This window comes from Colletotrichum paranaense, assembly GCF_030867605.1.
Source record: "Colletotrichum paranaense strain IMI 384185 chromosome Unknown Scaffold_25.1, whole genome shotgun sequence".
Taxonomy (NCBI): Eukaryota; Fungi; Ascomycota; class Sordariomycetes; order Glomerellales; family Glomerellaceae; genus Colletotrichum; species Colletotrichum paranaense.
The window spans coordinates 20283-39916 of record NW_026848983.1 but is presented as its reverse complement, the minus strand read 5'-3'; the positions used below and the strand labels follow the sequence as shown (position 1 = coordinate 39916).

General features: G+C 55.9%; 6 protein-coding genes across 6 annotated transcripts; 3 read left to right on the top strand and 3 right to left on the bottom strand.

Annotated features, from left to right (window-relative positions):
* Nucleotides 1-146: 146 nt before the first annotated feature.
* Nucleotides 147-1751, bottom strand: CPAR01_16407 (methyltransferase domain-containing protein; the record flags this gene model as incomplete). The annotated part of the gene is made up of 1 exon (XM_060500652.1): nucleotides 147-1751. The coding sequence occupies one exon, from the start codon at nucleotides 1749-1751 to the stop codon at nucleotides 147-149; it is 1605 nt and encodes a 534-aa protein (XP_060340565.1).
* A 6120-nt stretch (nucleotides 1752-7871) lies between these two features.
* Nucleotides 7872-11378, top strand: CPAR01_16406 (C6 finger domain-containing protein; the record flags this gene model as incomplete). The annotated part of the gene is made up of 6 exons (XM_060500651.1): nucleotides 7872-8022; nucleotides 8145-9119; nucleotides 9176-9782; nucleotides 9849-9911; nucleotides 9966-10929; nucleotides 11034-11378. 6 exons carry the CDS (start codon nucleotides 7872-7874, stop codon nucleotides 11376-11378), a joined length of 3105 nt encoding a protein of 1034 aa, XP_060340564.1.
* A 442-nt stretch (nucleotides 11379-11820) lies between these two features.
* Nucleotides 11821-12746, bottom strand: CPAR01_16405 (proteasome A-type and B-type; the record flags this gene model as incomplete). The annotated part of the gene is made up of 3 exons (XM_060500650.1): nucleotides 11821-11994; nucleotides 12096-12634; nucleotides 12722-12746. The coding sequence occupies 3 exons, from the start codon at nucleotides 12744-12746 to the stop codon at nucleotides 11821-11823; spliced, it is 738 nt and encodes a 245-aa protein (XP_060340563.1).
* An 809-nt stretch (nucleotides 12747-13555) lies between these two features.
* On the top strand, nucleotides 13556-16659 carry CPAR01_16404 (Spc97/Spc98 family protein; the record flags this gene model as incomplete). Its single annotated transcript, XM_060500649.1, has 2 exons — nucleotides 13556-14087; nucleotides 14153-16659. The coding sequence occupies 2 exons, from the start codon at nucleotides 13556-13558 to the stop codon at nucleotides 16657-16659; spliced, it is 3039 nt and encodes a 1012-aa protein (XP_060340562.1).
* A 604-nt stretch (nucleotides 16660-17263) lies between these two features.
* On the bottom strand, nucleotides 17264-17848 carry CPAR01_16403 (uncharacterized protein; the record flags this gene model as incomplete). The annotated part of the gene is made up of 1 exon (XM_060500648.1): nucleotides 17264-17848. One exon carries the CDS (start codon nucleotides 17846-17848, stop codon nucleotides 17264-17266), a length of 585 nt encoding a protein of 194 aa, XP_060340561.1.
* Nucleotides 17849-18872: 1024 nt separating this feature from the next.
* CPAR01_16402 (uncharacterized protein) lies at nucleotides 18873-19172 on the top strand (the record flags this gene model as incomplete). Its single annotated transcript, XM_060500647.1, has 1 exon — nucleotides 18873-19172. One exon carries the CDS (start codon nucleotides 18873-18875, stop codon nucleotides 19170-19172), a length of 300 nt encoding a protein of 99 aa, XP_060340560.1.
* Between the last annotated feature and the right edge of the window lie 462 nt (nucleotides 19173-19634).

Genomic DNA, 19634 nt, shown 5'->3' with positions numbered 1-19634 from the left:
TACACCCAGCTTCATCCCAACAAGTCCGATTGCGGTTGCGAAATATAGGCATTTTTATTTTGACGAATGCGATATTACCCCCCCAAATGAAGACAACTTTTATATGTACCAAAACCGTCACAAGAACAATATACAACCGGTCGGTTCTACCGTATCTTGTATACACACGGCTTCAAGATACCCGTCTCATCAACCTTGTCCTCCTCCGTCTCCCACACGAACCTCTTTTGCTTCTTCTCCTTGTCCACGTAGCCGGCCGCCTTTGCCGCGACAAGCCCCTTGCCCTTGGTGGGCACGGCGCCCTTGATAAAGTGCATCTTGACAAACATTTTGTTGGATAGGTCCACCGCGCCCTTGTTGCCCTCGCCCTGGCCCGCCAAGACGAAGCCGCGCTTCCGCAGCGCCTCGACAAAGGCGGAGACGTCCGTCTCGCCGCGCTTGTCCTCGTGGCCGTCGACCTCGACGGCGATAGCCGTGCGGTCCTCCTCCGTCTCCTCGGGTTCTTTCGTCTTCTTGCCTGCGGCGGCGGTGGCTACCTTTTTGCGGTTGCCGACGCTGTGCGAGACGACGGCGTTTTTGCGGTGCACGGGGCCGAAGCGGGACTTGATCTCGGCGATCCAGAGCTCGCCCTTCCAGTGGAGGATGCGGTAGGCCTCCTCGATGAAGTCAAGCCAGTTCGTGCCCATGAGGGCGAGGCAGAAGATGGCGACGTCAACTGAGTCGTTTTCGAGGGGCAGGTTGGCGATGTCGGCCTTTGTGACGTGTTTCGCGGGGGAATGGAGGTCGTAGCTCATGATCTTGAGCTTGAGCTTCTTGGACTCGGGCTCGAGGGTCGAGGCGAGGCGGGCGTCGCCGCAGCCCAGGTCGGCGACGTAGCACGTCCCGTCGGTACGGGGCAGGGGTTGAGGGCCGTCGGGCTTGGATGGCGCGCCGCCGGGGCGTCCACCACCGCGAGCGTTGGGGAAGCGGGCTCTGGCGCGGAGCTTGATGTCGCGGATGTAGCCGTCGACGGGGTTCGAGGGCCAGACCTCGACCTGGCGGCGGAAGCCCTCGTGGTACTCGGAGAACATCTCGGGGGAGTCTTCGAAGAGCTGGTAGGCCTGGGCCGAGGGGCGGGTGTAGAGCGTCTCGTTGAGGTGGCGGAAGCGGGCCGAGATGAGCTTCTGGCGCATAGAGCGCTGGAGGGGCGTGAGCTTGGCCGCGGCGGGCGGGACGGGGGGTACGGAGGCGGCGATGGCCGCGGCGGCGTCCTGGTTCTTCTTCTTCTCGAGATTTTCTTGCTTGTTCGTCAAGGCTGCCTTTTGTGACGTCTTTGACGGTGTGGTCTCTGCTGCTGGTGTGGCTGGCTCATCTTCGTTGTTGGACATTTCCTTGCGCTGCTTCTTCCCCTTCTTGTCGGATTTGGGTGATTCCTGTGTCTTTTCTCCTCCATCGCTCTTTCTTTCCTTCTTCTCCTTCTTCTGTTTCTTGCTCGGCTTGGGCGTCTCGGCCTCGGCCTCATCCGCATCGTCACCATCGTGATCAGCCTCGGCGGTGGCAGGGGGAGCATCCTCCCTCTTTTCTCCAAAGACGCGAGGGTTCACCAGAACGGAGTTAGCGCCCGAGGTAGGCGCCTTCTTCTCCTTCTTCTCTTGCTTGTTGGCTCTCTTGCGCTTCTTGCTCTCATTCTTGGCGGTGTTGCTGGCCTTCTTCACCTGGGTCTCGGTTTTGAGACCCTCGGCCGCGACGGACCATCCTGGGACAGCGAACATTTTTCAATTACCAAGAGTAATGTTCTAGATGTCCGGATTATGTGATCTTCTTGTCGCGCCTACGAATTCAACAGGATGTGGTTGGTGAATAAGCTTGTTGCTTGAAGCTCATGCGCATCTCACGAACTCACTCCCGCGGCTTATCGACGTTGGAATTTTTTTCTTTCCTTCCTTTCCCCAGAGGTCGCTTATCACACCCCTGCGTTTTGATCGACGCCAGGATGAGCCGAGTTAGACTGGTGGACCGTGCATTCCGTCTGTTTCCTCTCCTTCCCGTTCTCACAGTTGCATCCCGTCTTACAACTCCCCTTCCCTTTCCATATACTCACGACCTACCAATTTCATCCAAAATTCGATCAATATTTATTCGAATCATCTCTCATTCATGATTGGCTAATATTTAATAGTGCTTCGGTTATCCTATCCCATCCCCTGTCTATTCCCAACGTCGTTCGACGACCTTGCTCTAGTTACCAAGATGGAGGTCAACCTTCAACGGTCGTCGCCGCAGCGGAACAATCATTAGAGTCGATCCACTGGTTGTGGCTGATATTCCTAGACCTCATTCCTATCAATCTTAAAGACCCGCAAACGCGGCATTTTGCGCAACCCGGCATGCCGGAGTATTGTTCATGTCGACCCGAAGGAACTACAGCCAGTTGATTACGGAACACGCTATTGGCGAGCTAGACCGTTGATGAACTCGACCTAAGCCCAACACACCGGAAACCCCTGGAGATGTTTCTACACTTTGTAGCTGGCCATGTGGGTGATGGCCTGATTTGCGGACTCGAGAGTTCAGGCTGGTCTTCAGGACCATGAATCCGCATTTACATTTCATGCCAATAAGAGCTGGGGGCCTCGTCTGACTTGGAGTTCTGGGCAGCGCAGCCGGGCCCAGACTTACTGGTAACCAAGCTGCATACTGTTACGGCTGCAACAGGCTCGAAAGCTGCACTGATTGGAACAATAGAGACAAAAAAGCAAGTGTATCGGACCGGCGATTGAGCTCCTGCATGTAGCCTTCATCGATGTCGACAAGAAACGGTTTACGAATCGTCACCGAGAGGCGCTGCAGGACAATCCAATCACTTCAGACAGCTTTTACTCGTTCCCGGATCCGGCCGCATGCAATTCAGAAGACGAAAACATTGTGCCCGGACTTATGAGCCTATGAGGCTACCTCACCTCTCTGAGTCGTTGGCTGTCTTTTGGCGCCGGTTTCCGACACCTCCGACTTGCGGACGCAGTATGATCCAAGAAAGCAGTCATTGGTCGCATGCTCGACAAATCCTTCTCGGTGAAACGGGATATACATTGCATTTCTCGATTCCCACGTCAGACGTCAGCAACCCTCATCACCATAGGACCTTTCGCACTATTGTTCCAAGACGTTTTTGCGAGGCACTGCTCGACACAGCTAGATCCGCCTGTCTTCCAAGTGACTAGATACGTACGTGTAGGAATACCACCTGCCAAAATATCTATGGGATCCCCGCCATTCAACTCTTTTGCCCGAAGGAGGAAGGCCCCAACACTTGGGACCCGGCCAATTAACCAGTTTCTCGGCATGGGTCGGTTCAACACAGAAGACCCGATCTTTGGCCCGAAAACATGGGTACGGCGTATTGCCCGGCTCAACGGAAGGTTGTTGATGGACGCTTTGCTACATTCGGCGTAAAAGAGAGACGACGAGGTGGGGAGGAAACGGCGTGGCAGGTCAAGGCACCTTACCTGTTCGAGTGCAGAGATCCGTCTTTCCGATTACTCTCTTTCCAAGAACCCAACTGGAGATTTCTGAAAGACTCTATTCCAAGCATCGAGCTTCGAGAGAAACCTTCGAGTGGTACCGCCGGCTTCCTAGATAGATTCCTGCGGCGCAAGTCCCGCTTTAGCAAGGTGCATGTCTGAAAGACTATCTTGACCATTGACACGAGGGGCGTCCAGCGAAGTAACGACTCCAGGGTCCTATACAACCCACGAATCAAACGTTCGAAAGTAATCCAGGAACGTGCTTTAGGAGGGCCGAAATCCGTCTTCTTTCCGGCTATGCAGACATTGAGCCGGACTCTGCGGCTGCGAGAAGGCAAGGTGCATATCTAACCTGCAGCAACCGTTGTTGCGGGCTTCGACCGAGATCAGATAGAGTAAACAAACGTCTGGGGAAATCTGCCAAGGTGCGGTGTGTTCCTGCGCGTATCGAGGAGCACCGGGAGTGTACAAAGCGATCGACGATATAGTGAGCTGGATGTCACCGGTTCGTTCAAGAGAGCACAGGCAAAGGTGGCTCGGGGTGATCCGCACGCCTCCTTTCGTTCAACATTGCGCGACGTTTGTGTTGCACCGTATGCCAGTCAACGATGCTGCGACCAGTGGTCGGTCACACCATCCAGCAGGTCGGAAATGCGACGTTTGGCCCTTGGCTTCGATTTCGAATGTAGTGGAAAGCGTCCTCCGACGGGGGGAATGTTGCCGGGATCCTTCAGCAACACATTGTTTCCGGCGTCTTGTTCTCCCGCCCAGTGCGTCCCGGTGAAATGCTCGCACCTAGCAGATATGGACCCTGACATTGCTTGGATGAGGAGTACATAGCCGGGCAGGGAACGTGACATTCGCCCGAGTACTAGGTCCGTCCTTCTGCCACGCGTGCTGTTGTTCACAACGCTTGCGCACGGCGATATGGATTATCAGATCATGCCCCTCCATTCGCAAGAAGGAAACGAGACGGCTTATATCCAAACCCCGGCCTTGCAGAAAGTTCAAAGGGGAAAAGAAAACCTTAGTTTCCCGCTCGGCACATGGTAATTCGGCTCAAAGCCAGTGGATCCATCCCGCCTGGACTGAGACGCCACCGGTGCGTTGCCTTCGGCGGTGACCGAGAACCTGTCAAGATGCCTCTCGAACAACGACTACTATCAACAGCGGTCTAGACCTGGCTGAGGGCCAAATTCAGACCTACGGACGGACAGTTCTCTGGTTTTCAAAGTTGACGGGCACTCAGGAAGACCGATCCCGAGCCGGAGACCCTGCGCAAGGCATCAACGAAATCCACATACCATGTCGACCGTTTTTTGCTCCCCACCAGATCACCGCTTGGTCATTGCTGACCTTAGGGCAGAGGATTGGTGAGGGGCAGAAGGCTGGCAGGTTGGGCAACCCTGTCGGGAAGCGAGTCCAGACCACTCAAACCTCGGACGAAAATCAGATTCGGCATCTACATCTCTTGCCCCCATGTCGTCTGCGAGAAGACTGCGATTCAGGCGGGCTGTCTTAATCGGACGGCATGTCACGGTGATACCTAGTCACGCAGCCCAATGGTTCATGCCGTCTACGGAGTATCCGTCCTGTCAGTGTCCACAGACTCCGTACCTACGGTCCTACGGATTGCCCTAGGCACGCCTTGTCGACCTTGGCCTGACAGCCAGGAATGCGAGGACAAAGTTTGTTGGATGAGGCCGTTGGAATTTTCAGCTTGGCGGCTCCCCTATTCAAGCTCTTACGGCTCTCAATCTCCGTGCGCAATTACACCTATACAGATTAGCTCATCGGGATAGATGGGTTGTTTGACACCCAGGGGAAAAAAGAAAGCCACGCGAGACGCGGGCAGGCTGCGGTGCCGTGGCCCGTGGGTGCCTCGAATACCTACCTCCTGGAATCCCACGCAGGTCTTGGCTCCCCGAGTTTCCTCTACTTTTCTCACTCATTCAGCCTCAGCACACCCACTCACCTCGATTAATTTCAGCCAGGAGAGATCATCAGTCAGAACCTTCTTGTGCCAAGGATGTTGGTACTTGGTATCCGTGGAGTTCTGGCCTACCGGCACCCACACTACCGACAGACGACAACTGTGTATCGGGTATCCGTGTGTAGGCTGACTGCCTGAGCGACGGAAGCACGTTAGCTGGCCTTACCTTAATTAGTGCCGCGCGCTATATCCACCGATGGGCTGTCATCCGGGACATGACAGACCCCTGGGCCCTACCGCCCTGGAAGAGAGGAGGTGGTGACTGTACTTCGTACTCTAGAATATACCTTACGTCGCCATCGCTGCCCGCCGCCATCGGCCCCTCTCTCAGCGGTAACCGAGAGACCCTAAGGCCTAAACGGCATAACCCTGGGCGGGCCCAGCAGCAGTGCAGCAGCGCATCACCCTAGCGCGGAACCTTGGCCAGAATCATGACGGCGGGGAGCTTCGAAGCTACCGGTACACCATCTTGACTGCTACCACCCTACGCCCCCTCCGATGTGGCAGTTTGATACCCTCCTGACGCCGCGGGGAGCATGGAAATGGGAAAGAAGCAAGCAATTTTCTCCCGCGGCTGGTTGCGCTGCCCGAAGACAAGGTATCCATCCCGTACGAGGTACTCTGTACAGATGCTCTGTGCTGAGATGTTCACTTTGCAGGTTATTGTCTAGTTCGGTGCCAGTGTCTTAGCACCAGCAACAGGGGATATCCAGTACCAAATGGGACATGACCTTGAACAAGAGAACCAAAGAGCAAGCCCAGCCAGCGGCAAGGTGTGGGTGTGCTGCGCTGTGTTGCAATGCTGTGCGGCGTCCGCAAGCCACCGTAATGTTTCCTCCCTTCCCGTCGTCTTGCCGCACCACCAACATGATCCACGAATAACTCAAGGGTACCCCCGTCCCCATCATTGCTGTGGCTGGCTCACTAGCTGCGCCTTTCTTCTCTTGTGCTTCCCCCCCCGATCCCCTCGAATAATACCTCCAAGTCCCAGGAGCAATCCCATACAAACTGTTGGTGCTTCCTCCCCACCCTCTCTCTCTCTCTCTGATGTTTCTCTCTCGTCACAATAGTAGCAGGAGAAACATTGACGGGTTCCATGAACCCCCCCCCCCTGTCCCGCGCGCCTACCAGAGAAAAGCACAGAGTGAGAAAGAGGGAAAGAGAGTGTGTCTAGGAGAGGAAGAGAATGAGAGAGAGCGAGGAAGTTCAGGAGACGCACGATAGAGTCAAGACGCACATACTCTTATCTTGTTCTCCATTCTCGCCCTAGCGGTCAGCGGTCTAAGGTAGTTCTGTACCTCTCTTGATGCAACTAGGTAAGGTACCTTGCCTTACGGGGCACTCATCAGTCAGGACAAGAAGGCACACCAAAGGTACGGATACTGAACCATTACTACGTCTTAGGTGCCGGCTTCCATCCTCGTCGTTCTTTCTATCAACCCCGGTCATCCCGGCCTCCTCTTAGTCCAGAGAAGGAGGTACTTGCTGCTTGGCGGTTTCCCCGTTGTTTGTGGCCCATCTGTTCTCCCCACGCTGGTCTGCTCTAGCCTCGAATCAAATACCCTAACTCAAGGGCACAGTACAGTGCCTTGGGATCTCTACTTCTTTCTTAGTCTATCCTTCCTTGTCCTAGGGTGGGCAAGTACCTCTCTCTCTCTCTGTCTCTGTCCCTCTCACATACTCTCTCTCTCTGGATACCTAGTCCTAATCCTCGTTCCTCGTGTTGTGAGAAAGAGACAGATACTTTCTCCTCCTCCTCCTCCTCCTCCTTCCTCTCTCTGCCTCACTCTCTCCCAACTGCTGCAGACATCCTTACCCTTCCTCACCCCCCGTCCTACCCCACGAGTCCATGCATCTTGTCTAACCCATGACTACCCATTCGCCGAAGACAAAGTAGCACCGGCCTGTTTCACTTCCTTCCACCATCTATGGCTGCTTAAAACTCATCTACATCCTTGGGACCCCATACCTGCGTCCTCTTGATTCTCTCCTTCGATCTGGGTGCCGCGCACAAGAAACGGGACTTATCCACAGTGTCTCGCTACGCTGCCGCTAGACCATTCAACAACACACCCAGAAGCTTGTTGGCTCAGAAGATTACTGTAGTCTTTCACACATTCGACAACGGTTCAAGCCTTGGAACTTGACTTATCTCGTAACCATTCTTGTTAGCCTCACGATATCTGCCTTAGACTACTGCAAGAATCTCAGAGAAGACCCCTTTCGCCTGTGGGGACGAGACATTCGCTATATCACCGCGTCGCAGAACTACAGACTACTTTCAGACAATGCAGTCTGTAGCCGTCAACATACTCATGGATTAAGAGCCGCGTCGCAACCCCGATCTTACTCGCAGCGCACTAGCATCTACTAGGATGGATTCTGCCGAAGTGGTCGTCGAGGACGACAAGTCACCGTCCAAGACCTCGGAGAACAACAACAATAACGACGACAATGAGAATGAAGACACGAACCGCAAGAAAGAGAAAGCAAATGTGCGGAAAAGAACGAAAACCGGCTGTCTCAGTATGTTCCATATGTTGAACCCCAACTCTGACCCTTGGCCTCCATCCACCCCCTTTCCTCCTGGCCTCCCCTCCTCATGTTCATACCGGTACCTGGTCTAGACATCTGACTTGACTCTAAAGCATGTCGCAAACGTCGCATAAAGTGCGATGAAGGCCGACCCATCTGTAACAACTGCATCAAATCCAAGAGGCACTGCGAAGGGTACAATCAGCGTGTAATCTTCAAAGAACCCATCGCCGGATTTAATATCAACGGCAGCTACGGTCCTATCGTCTATCCTCCCGAGGCGCCAAACCAGTCATTCAACCAACTGCCCAACCCGCCACCCAAGTCCATCAATGGTCCGCCCCTGGCACCGATTGCGCCTAAGCCGCCGCAACATCTAGATTTCCAAGGCCAGCCGATGTTTCCCTATGGTCAAGGCTTTCCCGGTCAGCATCAACACCAAGCCCCTCCTCCTAATGCCTTCGACTTCAACCAGTTCCCGTATGGCGAGCAACACATGCCTTCAAGCTCTTCCATCATCTCACCAGCTAGTCAATTTCAGGCGCAATTTGGTGGTCAACAGAGCAACTTGGTCAGCCCCAATACAGATAGTGGCGCGTTTGTCCACAGCCCGACAGAACCATGGAGACACCAGCCGCCGAGAGCTCAGGCACAGGTGGAAGAGATGGATGTGTATCCCAGCGCCAATGCCGCCCCTCAGATGGATCACCCTGTGGAGGACGCAGAGTTCCAGTACCCATGCTCGGACGACGATGCCTCCATGCCCGACTCAGAGGACGCATTCGAAGATCTCATGGGCGAGGAGAGCGCATACGGTCAACTGGTGCAGAGCCGGAACGACGGGCCTTGGGATGGATTCGGAACTAAGATGAGGTCCTTCTCGGCCTTTGCTGACGAGACAATTCTCACATCGTACATACCTACGCCCAACAATTCGCCACTCAATGATGAGCGAACTGCTGCTTTGTTCTGGCACTTCATCAACGTCACTGGGCCAAGCATGTCGCTATACGAGCGGCATCCTTTCGACCACTCAAAGTTGACAAACAACTTCTCCGTCCCTAAAGCGGGACACAACATCTGGACTTGTAAGATGATGGAATTCCGTGGTTTAAGCTTTCCCTCTCGACTAACTCTTGGCCAGACACATTTCCCATTATATCGTTTACGCATCCTGCCCTCCTGCAGGCAATGCTTGCATTGGGCGCGTTGCAGATCGCCAAGCTACAGCAGATACCGCCGACAGCAGCCATGAAGCATTATCATCTTGCCATCCGCAGGATCGCAAAGAATCTACGGAGTCCTAAGAGGAGAACGTCACCGGCAACGCTGGCTGCCTCCCTGTTGCTTGGGTACTTTGAGGTCTGGAACTCGGATCACACAAAGTGGTGCAACCATCTTTTTGGCTCCAGGCTCTTGATCAGGGAGATCCCCTTCAGGCAAATGACAAAGAACATTCTGCCGCTGAAAAGGGTGAGGAGGGCGCTGTTCCAGGAGAGCCAGAACCAGCCAATGGACCCTTTTTACATGGGCCACGACAACACCCACATGATGAGCCACGATCTCGATGATCTCGATCTCGGTTTCCTCAGCAAGCTTACTAACCAGCACGTCTCGTACGAGGACGACAAGCCATCTCCACACTACTACACAGACCGCGATATCGAGCACTACGAACATCTGAGAGATTTGTACTGGTGGTACTGCAAGATGGATGTATATCAAAGCATGTTGGGCGGAGGGAAACCTTTGTAAGTTTCGAAGGATTTGGATAACATTGCAGTCAAGATGGTTAGTTGGCTTACAAGCGAAAACAGCATGGACTACCAACACTGGACGCAGTGCCCACCACGAGCACCCATGGGCCGACTTGAGGCCATGTAAGTCTACCCATGTTCCCATACGTAAGGCACGACTTGGCTGACAAATAGTAGATACGGGACGTACGATCACCTCATGCTGCTGCTCGGACGCCTGTGCAGCTTCGCATCTAAAGATCTTCCGAGAAAACGGAAATCCTTCAAGGGTTTTGGTCCTCCAGGAGGCCCGCCTGGCGGACCCCCCGGCGGACCCCCCGGCGGACGGCCTGGAGGACCGCCGCATAGTGGGCAGCCACATGGAGGACCACCAGGTGCGGGTGGCCCACCGAGAGGTGGTCAAGGTTGGCCGCCGCCAGGGATGGGACCGCCGCCGGGAATGGCAACGGGCATGCACGGAGGAGGGCCTCCCGGTGGGATGATGGGAGGAATGCCAGGTGGACCTCCTGGGGCTCCCCCGATGGGCATGCCGCCGCCAAACATGACGGGAGGGCCGCCGCCAGGAATGGGGCCGCCACCGGGAATGGGCCCTGGCGGTCCCGGCGGCTCGCCGCCCATGTTTCCGGGTATGCTCCCTAACCTCGGAAAAGTGACGCTGCCAATGGGCTTCAGTCCCCCGCGCGACGACTCCCCGCCACCGCCCGACGCCCGAGAGGAAGTCGACCTTGACTCGGACGAAGCCGCCGACGCTGCTATGCGCGAGTGGACCTCCCTCCGTGAGGCCTTTGAGATGCTCCGGTCCCGCTTCGGTCCCGAATTTCAGCCCCTAGGCGCCGAGTATGCCGACCGCCGAGATTCACCCTTTGGTCCCACGCTGCAGTACCGCACCTTTTCGGTGGCAGGCATCTGGATGAACTACTACATGGGCCTCATCCACCTCTACCGCGCGCACCCCAAGATGCCTCCCGCCGCTATGATCGCCGCGGGGATACAGGCACAACACACGGCCAAGTTCGCCATGGAGATTGGTCGCATTGCGGCCGGGTTGACGGACGATTGTAGCAATGTGCTCGAGATTAGCACCCTCGTCGGCGCAGCGCTGATCGAGAGTTCATTCTGTCTGTTCGTCAGTGCTATTCAGGTGAGAAGACGCCCCTTTCTTCACCCGCCTTCTCGCTCAAAGAAATACTATCCGTGTTCTCTTGTACTTACCGTGGATACCACGCTTGCTAACACTCTCCACAGTACCAAAGCGACGCTCAACGTCACTGGATCGTCAGGCGCATGCACGACATCGCCCGCCTCACAGGCTGGCAGTCGGCGCGGCAGATCGCCGAGGGCTGCGAGTCCGGGTGGAAAAAGGCGGCAGCCATGGGCCGGGGTCCGCCGTACGCGCGTGACCCGAGCCTGCAGACTGTGGTGCCGCCGTCCGTGTGGTCGAACCCGCGGCGTATCGGCGCACGGATCGAGCAGCTCGATAGTGATGACACGGTGCTCGTCGTCGCCAAGTCGGAGAGGGCGTTTTATGCTCTGGGTCTGATTAGCGTGGAGGAGGAGATGGAGAGGTTGGTGATTAAGGATGAGAATTGAGAGGAGGTTGACTCCCGGCGGAATCACCTTGGGTAGCGAGTGTTCTGAGCGACTATGAGCGTTGATGGAAGCGTGGGCATGAACGCATCCGTGTCAATGGGTGGAGGCGCAACTCAGGTAATGTCCTGGAGAGAGGCCATAGTCCTACGTTTTGTAAATACAATGTGCCCATTCACAACGTCACATCATAGATAAGATTCAAAAACTAAAGCCACCATCACGTTTAGTACAATAGTGATACACTCTTTGGAGGGGAAAATCGTCTAGACGTCAGTTTCCAAGTTTCGTAATCGGGTGATCTTTGGGTTTCTCGCTTTCTCTCTTTTTCGCGCTCTCTACCTCTTCTTTGGCTCAAGTGTCTTCTTTCACTTTTTCCCGAGTCGCCGAGACCGCAAGATTGCACCCTATATCCTCTTTCAAATACCACAGACCTCGCATCCCTCTAGTTCGCAGGGAGTCTCTCCACCACAGCGGCCATCTCCTCATCCGTGTATATTCTGAAGCCCTTTTCCTTCGTTACGCTCGCAAGCTGGACGTTTTTCGAGTCCAGCTTCTCCTCCATGACCTGCTTGAGCGTCTTGAGCACCAGTGTCTCGGCATCCGTAATTGACAGGGACTAATGGGGTGTGTTAGTGCATGTGTGTGAGAGTCGGCGGGGCGCCGAGTGACAGCACAAATTTGTCAGCGCCTGGGGTTGGGGGAGAGAGAAAGGCTTACCTTGTGGTACTCGTTCTGCAGCTCAGCCTGCGCACCCTCGGAGCCGGAACCGATAGCCTTGGCGTCGTAGCGGTAAAAGGTACCGCTGGGCTCGGCGTGGAAGAGCTGGGGGCCGTCCTCGTCGTAGCCGGCGATGAGGAGAGCGACGCCAAAGGGGCGGGACATGATGGTTTCCTCGCCCTCGGCACCCTCGCCGAAGCGGAGGGCGAGGTCGCAAATGGCCTGGGTGCACGACTCGACGCGGAGGGGCTCGTTATAGTTGAAGGAGTGGGACTGGGACTCGACGCGGGCGTGCTCGACCATGGAGCGGGCATCGGCCTGGAGGCCGGACATTGCGCAGCCAATGTGGCGGTCAATCTCGACAATCTTTTCGACGGACGAGGTCTCGAGGAGGGTCGAGGTGACGCGCTTCTCGACGCCGAGGACGACGCCCTCTGCGGTGGCGACGCCGATGGCCGTGGAGCCGAGCTTGATTGCCTCGAGGGAGTATTCGACTTGGAAGAGGCGGCCTTCTGGGGAGAAGGTGTTGATTCCTCGGTCTGTTGGATTGGGGAGGATATGTTAGACGAGAAAGCTCTCTGGCGAGGGGGAAGAGAAGCTGGGGTTGCTTGGTTTGGGTGCTTTACCGTATTCAGATCTTGCCATAAACATCTTGGCGGTATTGTGTGTGTGTGGTTCCTAGATGGAAATAAGGGGTATCCGGATCGGTAAGGTCAATGGCTTGAGAGTCGTCGGGGTTGAGGTTGTCGTGGATCGGGGATTGCGTGGATGCTGGTGGTTTGGACTGAGGTGTGGATGGATGGAGGGGGAGCTTGGAGGAAGGTCCAGGTAACAAACGGTGACGGTGGAAGGCTGAGATGGCAGGTGCGGTTAGGCAAGCACCTGGCCTACGCAGCCGCACCTTACCACCTGGGAAAGCTTCTAGTGTACCAGGTTCCCTTTGGGGGGCGCACGGGGTGTGTGGCCCAGCACCTCAGCAATTGGAGCCGACAACGACCAGGCCCCAGGCGATACTGCCCCCTGTTCTCTGACTGGAAGCTTCATGATTGGTCATCTTGGTCACTCCCAGATTCCCCTCCAACAGCTACCGCCCCCCCGAACGCTAAACCCGGAATATTCCAGGGGAGGTTTACCACATCCGGGACCAGGGTCAACAACACGCGAGGATTTTCCGACTAAACGCGCTTGAGGTTAATGGCCCTTTACCGCGTTTGAGTACCTGAGTACAGCTAAGGTACCGTACGCAGTGCCCAACCCACCTTCACGCGCGGAGTGTAAGACTGCGACTCTGCGATAGAGGGGCAGACAGACAAGGACCACAAACCACAAGACCAAGCAACGAATACCTCAAAACCACCACCAATCCCCTCCAACCATCACAGCAGAGTCGGCGTCTTGCCATACGAACAACACCAATACCCCTGCAAGACGCCTCCTACACTTCAGATGCAGTCGGCGACATGTCGTCTGGCACCACCAGGGTCTCAACCCATGAGCGGCGCGCAAACGGCTCGACCGCCGGCGTTGACCAGGACCGACCTTCACGAACGGCACGAATGAACGCAGCAGGCGCAGCGGCGAGCGGCACGGGCACAGGTAGCGGGCAGACGAGCTTCAAGAGCGAGCGCAGCGAGAGGAGCGATGCGCGACAACGAGAGAGGGAACGAGAGCGGCCGCGGGAGCGCGAGCGTGAGCGTGAACGAGAGCGGGACCACCACCAGCAGCGCGAGAGGGAGGAGAGAGAGGCGTCACCTGGAGGCAATGCGCACAAGAGATCTGCGTCAGGGAATCCCAGAGCTACGAGCAGGATGCACGACGACAGGCGTGTGGAGGAGAGGCGGACAGAGAGGACATATGTGACGGAGCGCGAGACCATGACGCAGCGGACGAGGAGCCCAGTGAGGGGTGGAGGCGATAAGGGGAAGAACGGCGAGGCCAAGTCGCGGGCGGCTGAGGCGAAGCCCAAGGAGGCCAAGGTTGACACTCTGCAAGGTTAGTGAATGCGATTGCATTGGTGTTGGGAGTAACTCCGGCCGTCTAACTAAACGGCTCTGCAGCACCTTGGAACCCAGAGGCGACTCTATTACCTCACACATCGGCTCCCCTGGCCTGTCGAATATCCATACCGCCGTTGGCGGCACAGGCGCCGCAGCCTCAACAGCCGAAACCACTAAACGAGCTATCTCTCGAGGCGCAAGAGGCGGTGATGTTAGAGGATCTCCTCTTCGTCTTCATGGGCTACGAGGGGCAGTATATCCGCTTCGCAAAGACTTATAATCCGCACGAGGAGAGGGACCGGCTGTCGGGGCCCACGTTCAGGATACTGCCAGGCCTGGATCCTAGTTTGCTGGACCTGACACTGTCGATGCTGAAAATGGCAACATATTATTCAGCCCTCGAAATGTTCGTCGATGTGCAGAGTAGAGAGGAATTCGGCGCCGTCAATCACGCTCTTTGCGCCTCCATCAGGAAATTCTTGCACGACTACCTCATTATGATCGCGCAGCTGGAGACACAGTTCCTGACCAACGAGACTTTTACTCTACACGTTTTAAACATCCACACCTTACCGACGAGCAAGATGATGTCGCATCTATACTCCCTAGCACACGATCTGCTCAAAAGGAACGCGCTTCTAGATGACGATGACGAAGAAGAAAGCGATAGCGCAGACGACTTTGAGAATATTCTCGAGTCGCTGCGGGAGGGCGGCGACCTAGTCCCGGGCTCGGGCAAGAAGATTTGCAAAGGCGGCGTCGTGTTGGGTCTCATCACAAAGAGGCTCGAGTCCATGTCCGGAGACCCGGCTGCGCGCGCGCTGTTGACGTCGCTGCTGCGCGATGCTAGTAAACCTTACATGGTGATGCTCAACGAGTGGCTACACCACGGCAGCATCAACGACGCGCACGCCGAGTTTCTAGTCAAGGAGCAAAAGAGCATTCGGAGAGAACGGCTGGAGCAGGACTACACGGACGAGTATTGGGAGCGACGGTACACGATCCGGGAACACGATATTCCCCCTCAACTGGAAGGTGTCAAGGACAAGGTACTATTGGCGGGCAAGTATCTCAACGTCGTCAGAGAATGCGGCGGCGTGGACGTGAGCAAGGTCGTTCAGGACGTGCCCACATCGTTTGACGACAGCCGCTTCCTGGAGAACGTCAACAATGCGTACGCGCACGCCAACGAGTCCCTCATGCAGCTGCTGCTCACGACGCACTCGCTTCCCATTAGGCTGCGGTCGCTTAAGCACTACTTCTTCCTGGACCCGTCCGATTACTTTTCCTACTTCCTCGAGCTCGGCACGTCCGAGCTGCGGAAGCCTGTCAAGTCCGTTAACACCGGCAAACTGCAGTCCCTGCTCGACCTGGTGCTGCGCCAGCCGGGCAGCGTCGTCTCGCTGGACCCTTTCAAGGAGGACGTCAAGGTGGAGATGAACGAGATCACGCTCGTCAAATCCCTGCAGCGGGTCGTCAACATCACGGGTATCGAGCAGGGCGAGACGCTGCAGCCGCTCGCGAACCAGCAACCCATCGAGAACGACAAGAACGCCATCGGCTTCACGTCGCTCCAGCTGGACTACACGGTGCCCTTCCCCGTCTCCCTCGTCATCAGCCGCAAGACCGTGTGGCGGTACCAGGCGCTGTTCCGATACCTCTTGTCGCTGCGCTACCTCGAGTCCCAGCTCTCGACGACGTGGTACTCGCAGACCTCAGGCCTGACGTGGTCGCACAAGAGCTCCTCGCGCGGCCTCGAGATCTGGAAGCGCCGCGTGTGGACGCTGCGCGCGCGCATGCTCGTCTTTGTGCAGCAGCTGCTGTACTTTTGCACGGCCGAGGTTATTGAGCCCAACTGGGCAAAGTTCATGTCCCGGCTTAAAGTCGGCGAGGAGGGCCAGGAGGCGACGGCGGCGGGGGGCACGACGCCTACGCGGACGGTAGACGAGTTGATGCAGGATCATGTGGATTTCTTGGATACGTGCTTGAAGGAGTGTATGCTCACCAACAGCAAGCTTCTCAGGGTACGTCTTTTCTCCTTCTCACTACCACCCTCGATGTCGTTTATAGTACAGTTCCCAGCTAACGTGCAAACCCTCGGCCAGATCCACTCCAAACTCATGCAAACCTGCACAGTCTTTGCAACCTACTCCAACTGGCTCTCCCGCGAGCTAGAAAAGGCCGACCCGGACCTCTCCGGCGCCACGCGCCCGCCCAACATGACGGCAGACCAATGGCGCGCCTTCCAAGCCGTCAGGACGCAGAAGCCCTCGTCCGGGCCGGGCGCGGGCGGCACCACCTCGCACAACGAATTGACTTCATCGGCGGGGGCCGGTGGCGGCAGTGGCAGCGCCGCGGAGCAAGAAGCCCGCGTGAGCAACCTCTTTGAGATTATGAAGAAGTGGGAGGGCAACTTCAGCAGGCACCTGCAGATCCTGCTCGACGCGCTGAACCACTACGCCGCGACAGAGACGGTCGTCCTGCTGAGTCTCTGCGCGAGGTTGAGTACCGCGAACCAGGGGACCGAGTATGCGGGGTTGAGGAACGAGGACGATAGCGTCGCGTGAGAAGAAAACATACCCTCTGCCCCCCCAAAAAACGTCTTTTTTATGTTTCAAAAGAAAGAGAGAGATTCATGGCATGGCGTATGGCTTTGCGGGCGTTTTTTTTCGCGGCGTTATAATGGAGATGGTTAGACTGGCGGGTTGTCTAGTAGCTTCAACTATTGCAAAAAGCTTGAATGAGAGAGATTGTGTGTGTGAGAGGCAGAAAGAGTGTGAGACCGAAACGATGAGAGAGAAAGGGCCAGCTCATTCAGAGGGGTTGAGCTCCTTAAAACCTATGCTGAACAGATACCAATACCATAGATTAAGCAATGTGCATCTGATTGCCAAGCGCAAGTACTGACCAAGGTCTGAGCTCCCATCCAGACCCCAATCGCGCATACACTTAGTGGAGCATTTTGTGTCGTGATATTCGTACAGTGTGACATTATTCTATTCGTCTCAGTATCGTTCAAGAGAAGAGATGTTTCGTCTCCCCAGGCGTGCCCTTCTTTGTCGCCATAATTCCGTTTTTGGGTATACAGATGTGATACACGATTGTTGTTGGTACAGATTGGTACAGCTTTTTAGAGCAACATGGCTCGGAACCTTAAGATCTCTTTCTCCTCTAATCCTTCTTAAGGGCCTCCTTGACGAGCTCAGCAACACGCTTCTTCTCGACCTCGAGGTCCTTGTCCCCAGTCGCCTTGTTGATGAGCTTCATGACCTCTCCAAGCCCACTCTTGCCCGCTGCGACGGAGTCCTCGATGGCCTTCTGGATGAGAACGCGGACGTCGGCCTCGGTGACGGTGACGACGCCGCTGCTGGCAATGTACTCGGCCATAACCTTGGCCTGGGTGTCCTCCTTCTCAGCGAGGTCGTCGCGACCGGCGTCACGGAACTGCTTGGCGGCGTCCTGGGTGGCGCGCTGCGTCTTGCGGAGGAGGGCGACGAGCTGGGCGTCCGTCGCAATGGGGGAGTCTGTCTTGGCGGCGTTGTTGGTGGCGGAGAGGACGGAGCGGAGGACCGACAGACGAGGCGCGTCCTTTGCGCGCATGGCGGTCTTGAGGTCGGTCTTGAGAGTGGCCAGGAGCTTGGGCTGGGCCGGAGCGGCATCGGAGTAGCAACGGATCGTCGTCCGGAGGGGGTGGACGCGGCCCGGCACCATTGGCCGGAGGGCTTGGGCGAGGCGGACTGAGGTTCGGGAGGCCATTGTGGACGGAGGAAGGTCGTTCGTTTGCCTGAGCTTGGATTTTCGAGGGGGAGCGGTGGTCGTTCCTCAATTGATCGGTCTTTGTATCGTTCTGACTGTAATGGGGTAGTGGTACAATGCGATCGACAAGCTGTTGTTGGTCTGTCAGTTGCAGTCATGCAGAAAAAAAGTTACTGCTGGGAGCTCTCAAAATGCATAAATGTTCGGGACAGCTTCTCATTGGCTAGCAACGGCTGGTTGTTCTGGCCAGGTCCACGGCAGCAGGAACATCCCCGGATCCTCTCCTCCACAGGTGGCGCGAAGTGGCACCAGTGCCTGGGAGTAGCGTCCGTGAGGATGTATTGGCGGGGGGGCGTTGAATAAAAAAGTGTTTGATATATTGGACACACTATTGGCAGTAGTTTCCTCGCATTCTACCCTTTGAGGGTGCCATCTTGGTTGAAGATTGCAGATGCCAGATTGACAGGTACATGGAGGCCTGATGGTTCGGATGACACAATCAGCCGCACACTTTATGCGTTCAGGGAATCTCGCGGATATTTCAACTTCCAAGTCATTGATGCGCGCATAACTTGGGACACGCGTTCCGTCGATGGGCGTGTTGGTGATAATTCGCGGATCAGTTGGAGCTCTTGTGAAAGAATGTGAAGACTATGCAAACCCTGAGGCCCAAATCACCTGATGTGCCGAAGATCAGGGGAGCTGCAGGAAACAAGGGTCGGGGCATCCGCGAAAGGTTCCCGATATCACATCCACCGGGTGTTCCAGGTTCGAAGTTCCAGCAGCTGCCACCTATGTCGATTTGGCCCCGGTAGACAATCTACCAGCCAAGCTGAAGGGGTTTGTGCGTCCATCGGATCGATTTGCATAGAAACTTTGACCGTTGCATGCTTCATCATCGCGGCAGCTTCAGTTGATGTCCCTGGCATTGTGACATTCCAGGGGCAGTGTCGGTATCCGTATCCGAACTTTGCAGCTTGCCCCAGCGGCTATCTACTCGGTCAAGAAGGAATCGTCAGCCGAAATGTCTGTGCCCCTGATCATGCTAAGGAGGAAGTTTCCGAAGCCGGGGAACCTAGATGGCGCAAGGGCTCTGAGCAATCACCGGCGTGGAACTTGGCTTGAATGCGGGCGTGGATGCCAGCGTGGAACTTGTGAGGTGCGGAGGCGGCAAATGTGGCATGGCGCCAGCAAATTATCTCATCTTCAGATGAAAGTGGATTCCGATTGCCTCTTTGTCAAGAACGTCAGAGTCAAGCCACGACTCGACAGTCCATTCCGCTCTGACATGGGTTCGATGTGCTCAGCTCTGGCGGTGTTGTAACTTGTGTATGTGCATGTTTGTGAGAGAGAGAGAGAGAGATTGTGCAGGCTCAATGTGACGTGAGTTGTTCGTCTGCAGTCCACCTCGGTCCTCACCGAGAACCCGAGGAGACGGTAGCGAGTAAAAAACCATGCAGACCTCTTGCGTTCCTGGCAAGGCCTGGCGTCTTGCTTCCCTCCATTCTAACCCAATATGGAACAGATAAAGCAACAGCAGCGGATAACATGGTAAGGTACAGAGAAGGTAGAAGAACAAGAACTCGTGCCATCCTCCCCCCTTGAGCCTTCCCGTCCGCTTCTTCCACCTTCAAGACGTCTCTTCCGAATCCATCACTGTGGGGGGATTCCTCGCCTTCCCTTGCCTTACCTTACCTTACCATACGTTCACACCACCTCAGGCAACCTGAATCCAAAATGTACAGTACTTATCTGTGTCAAAAGTTGGTAAGTAGGTACCTTGCCG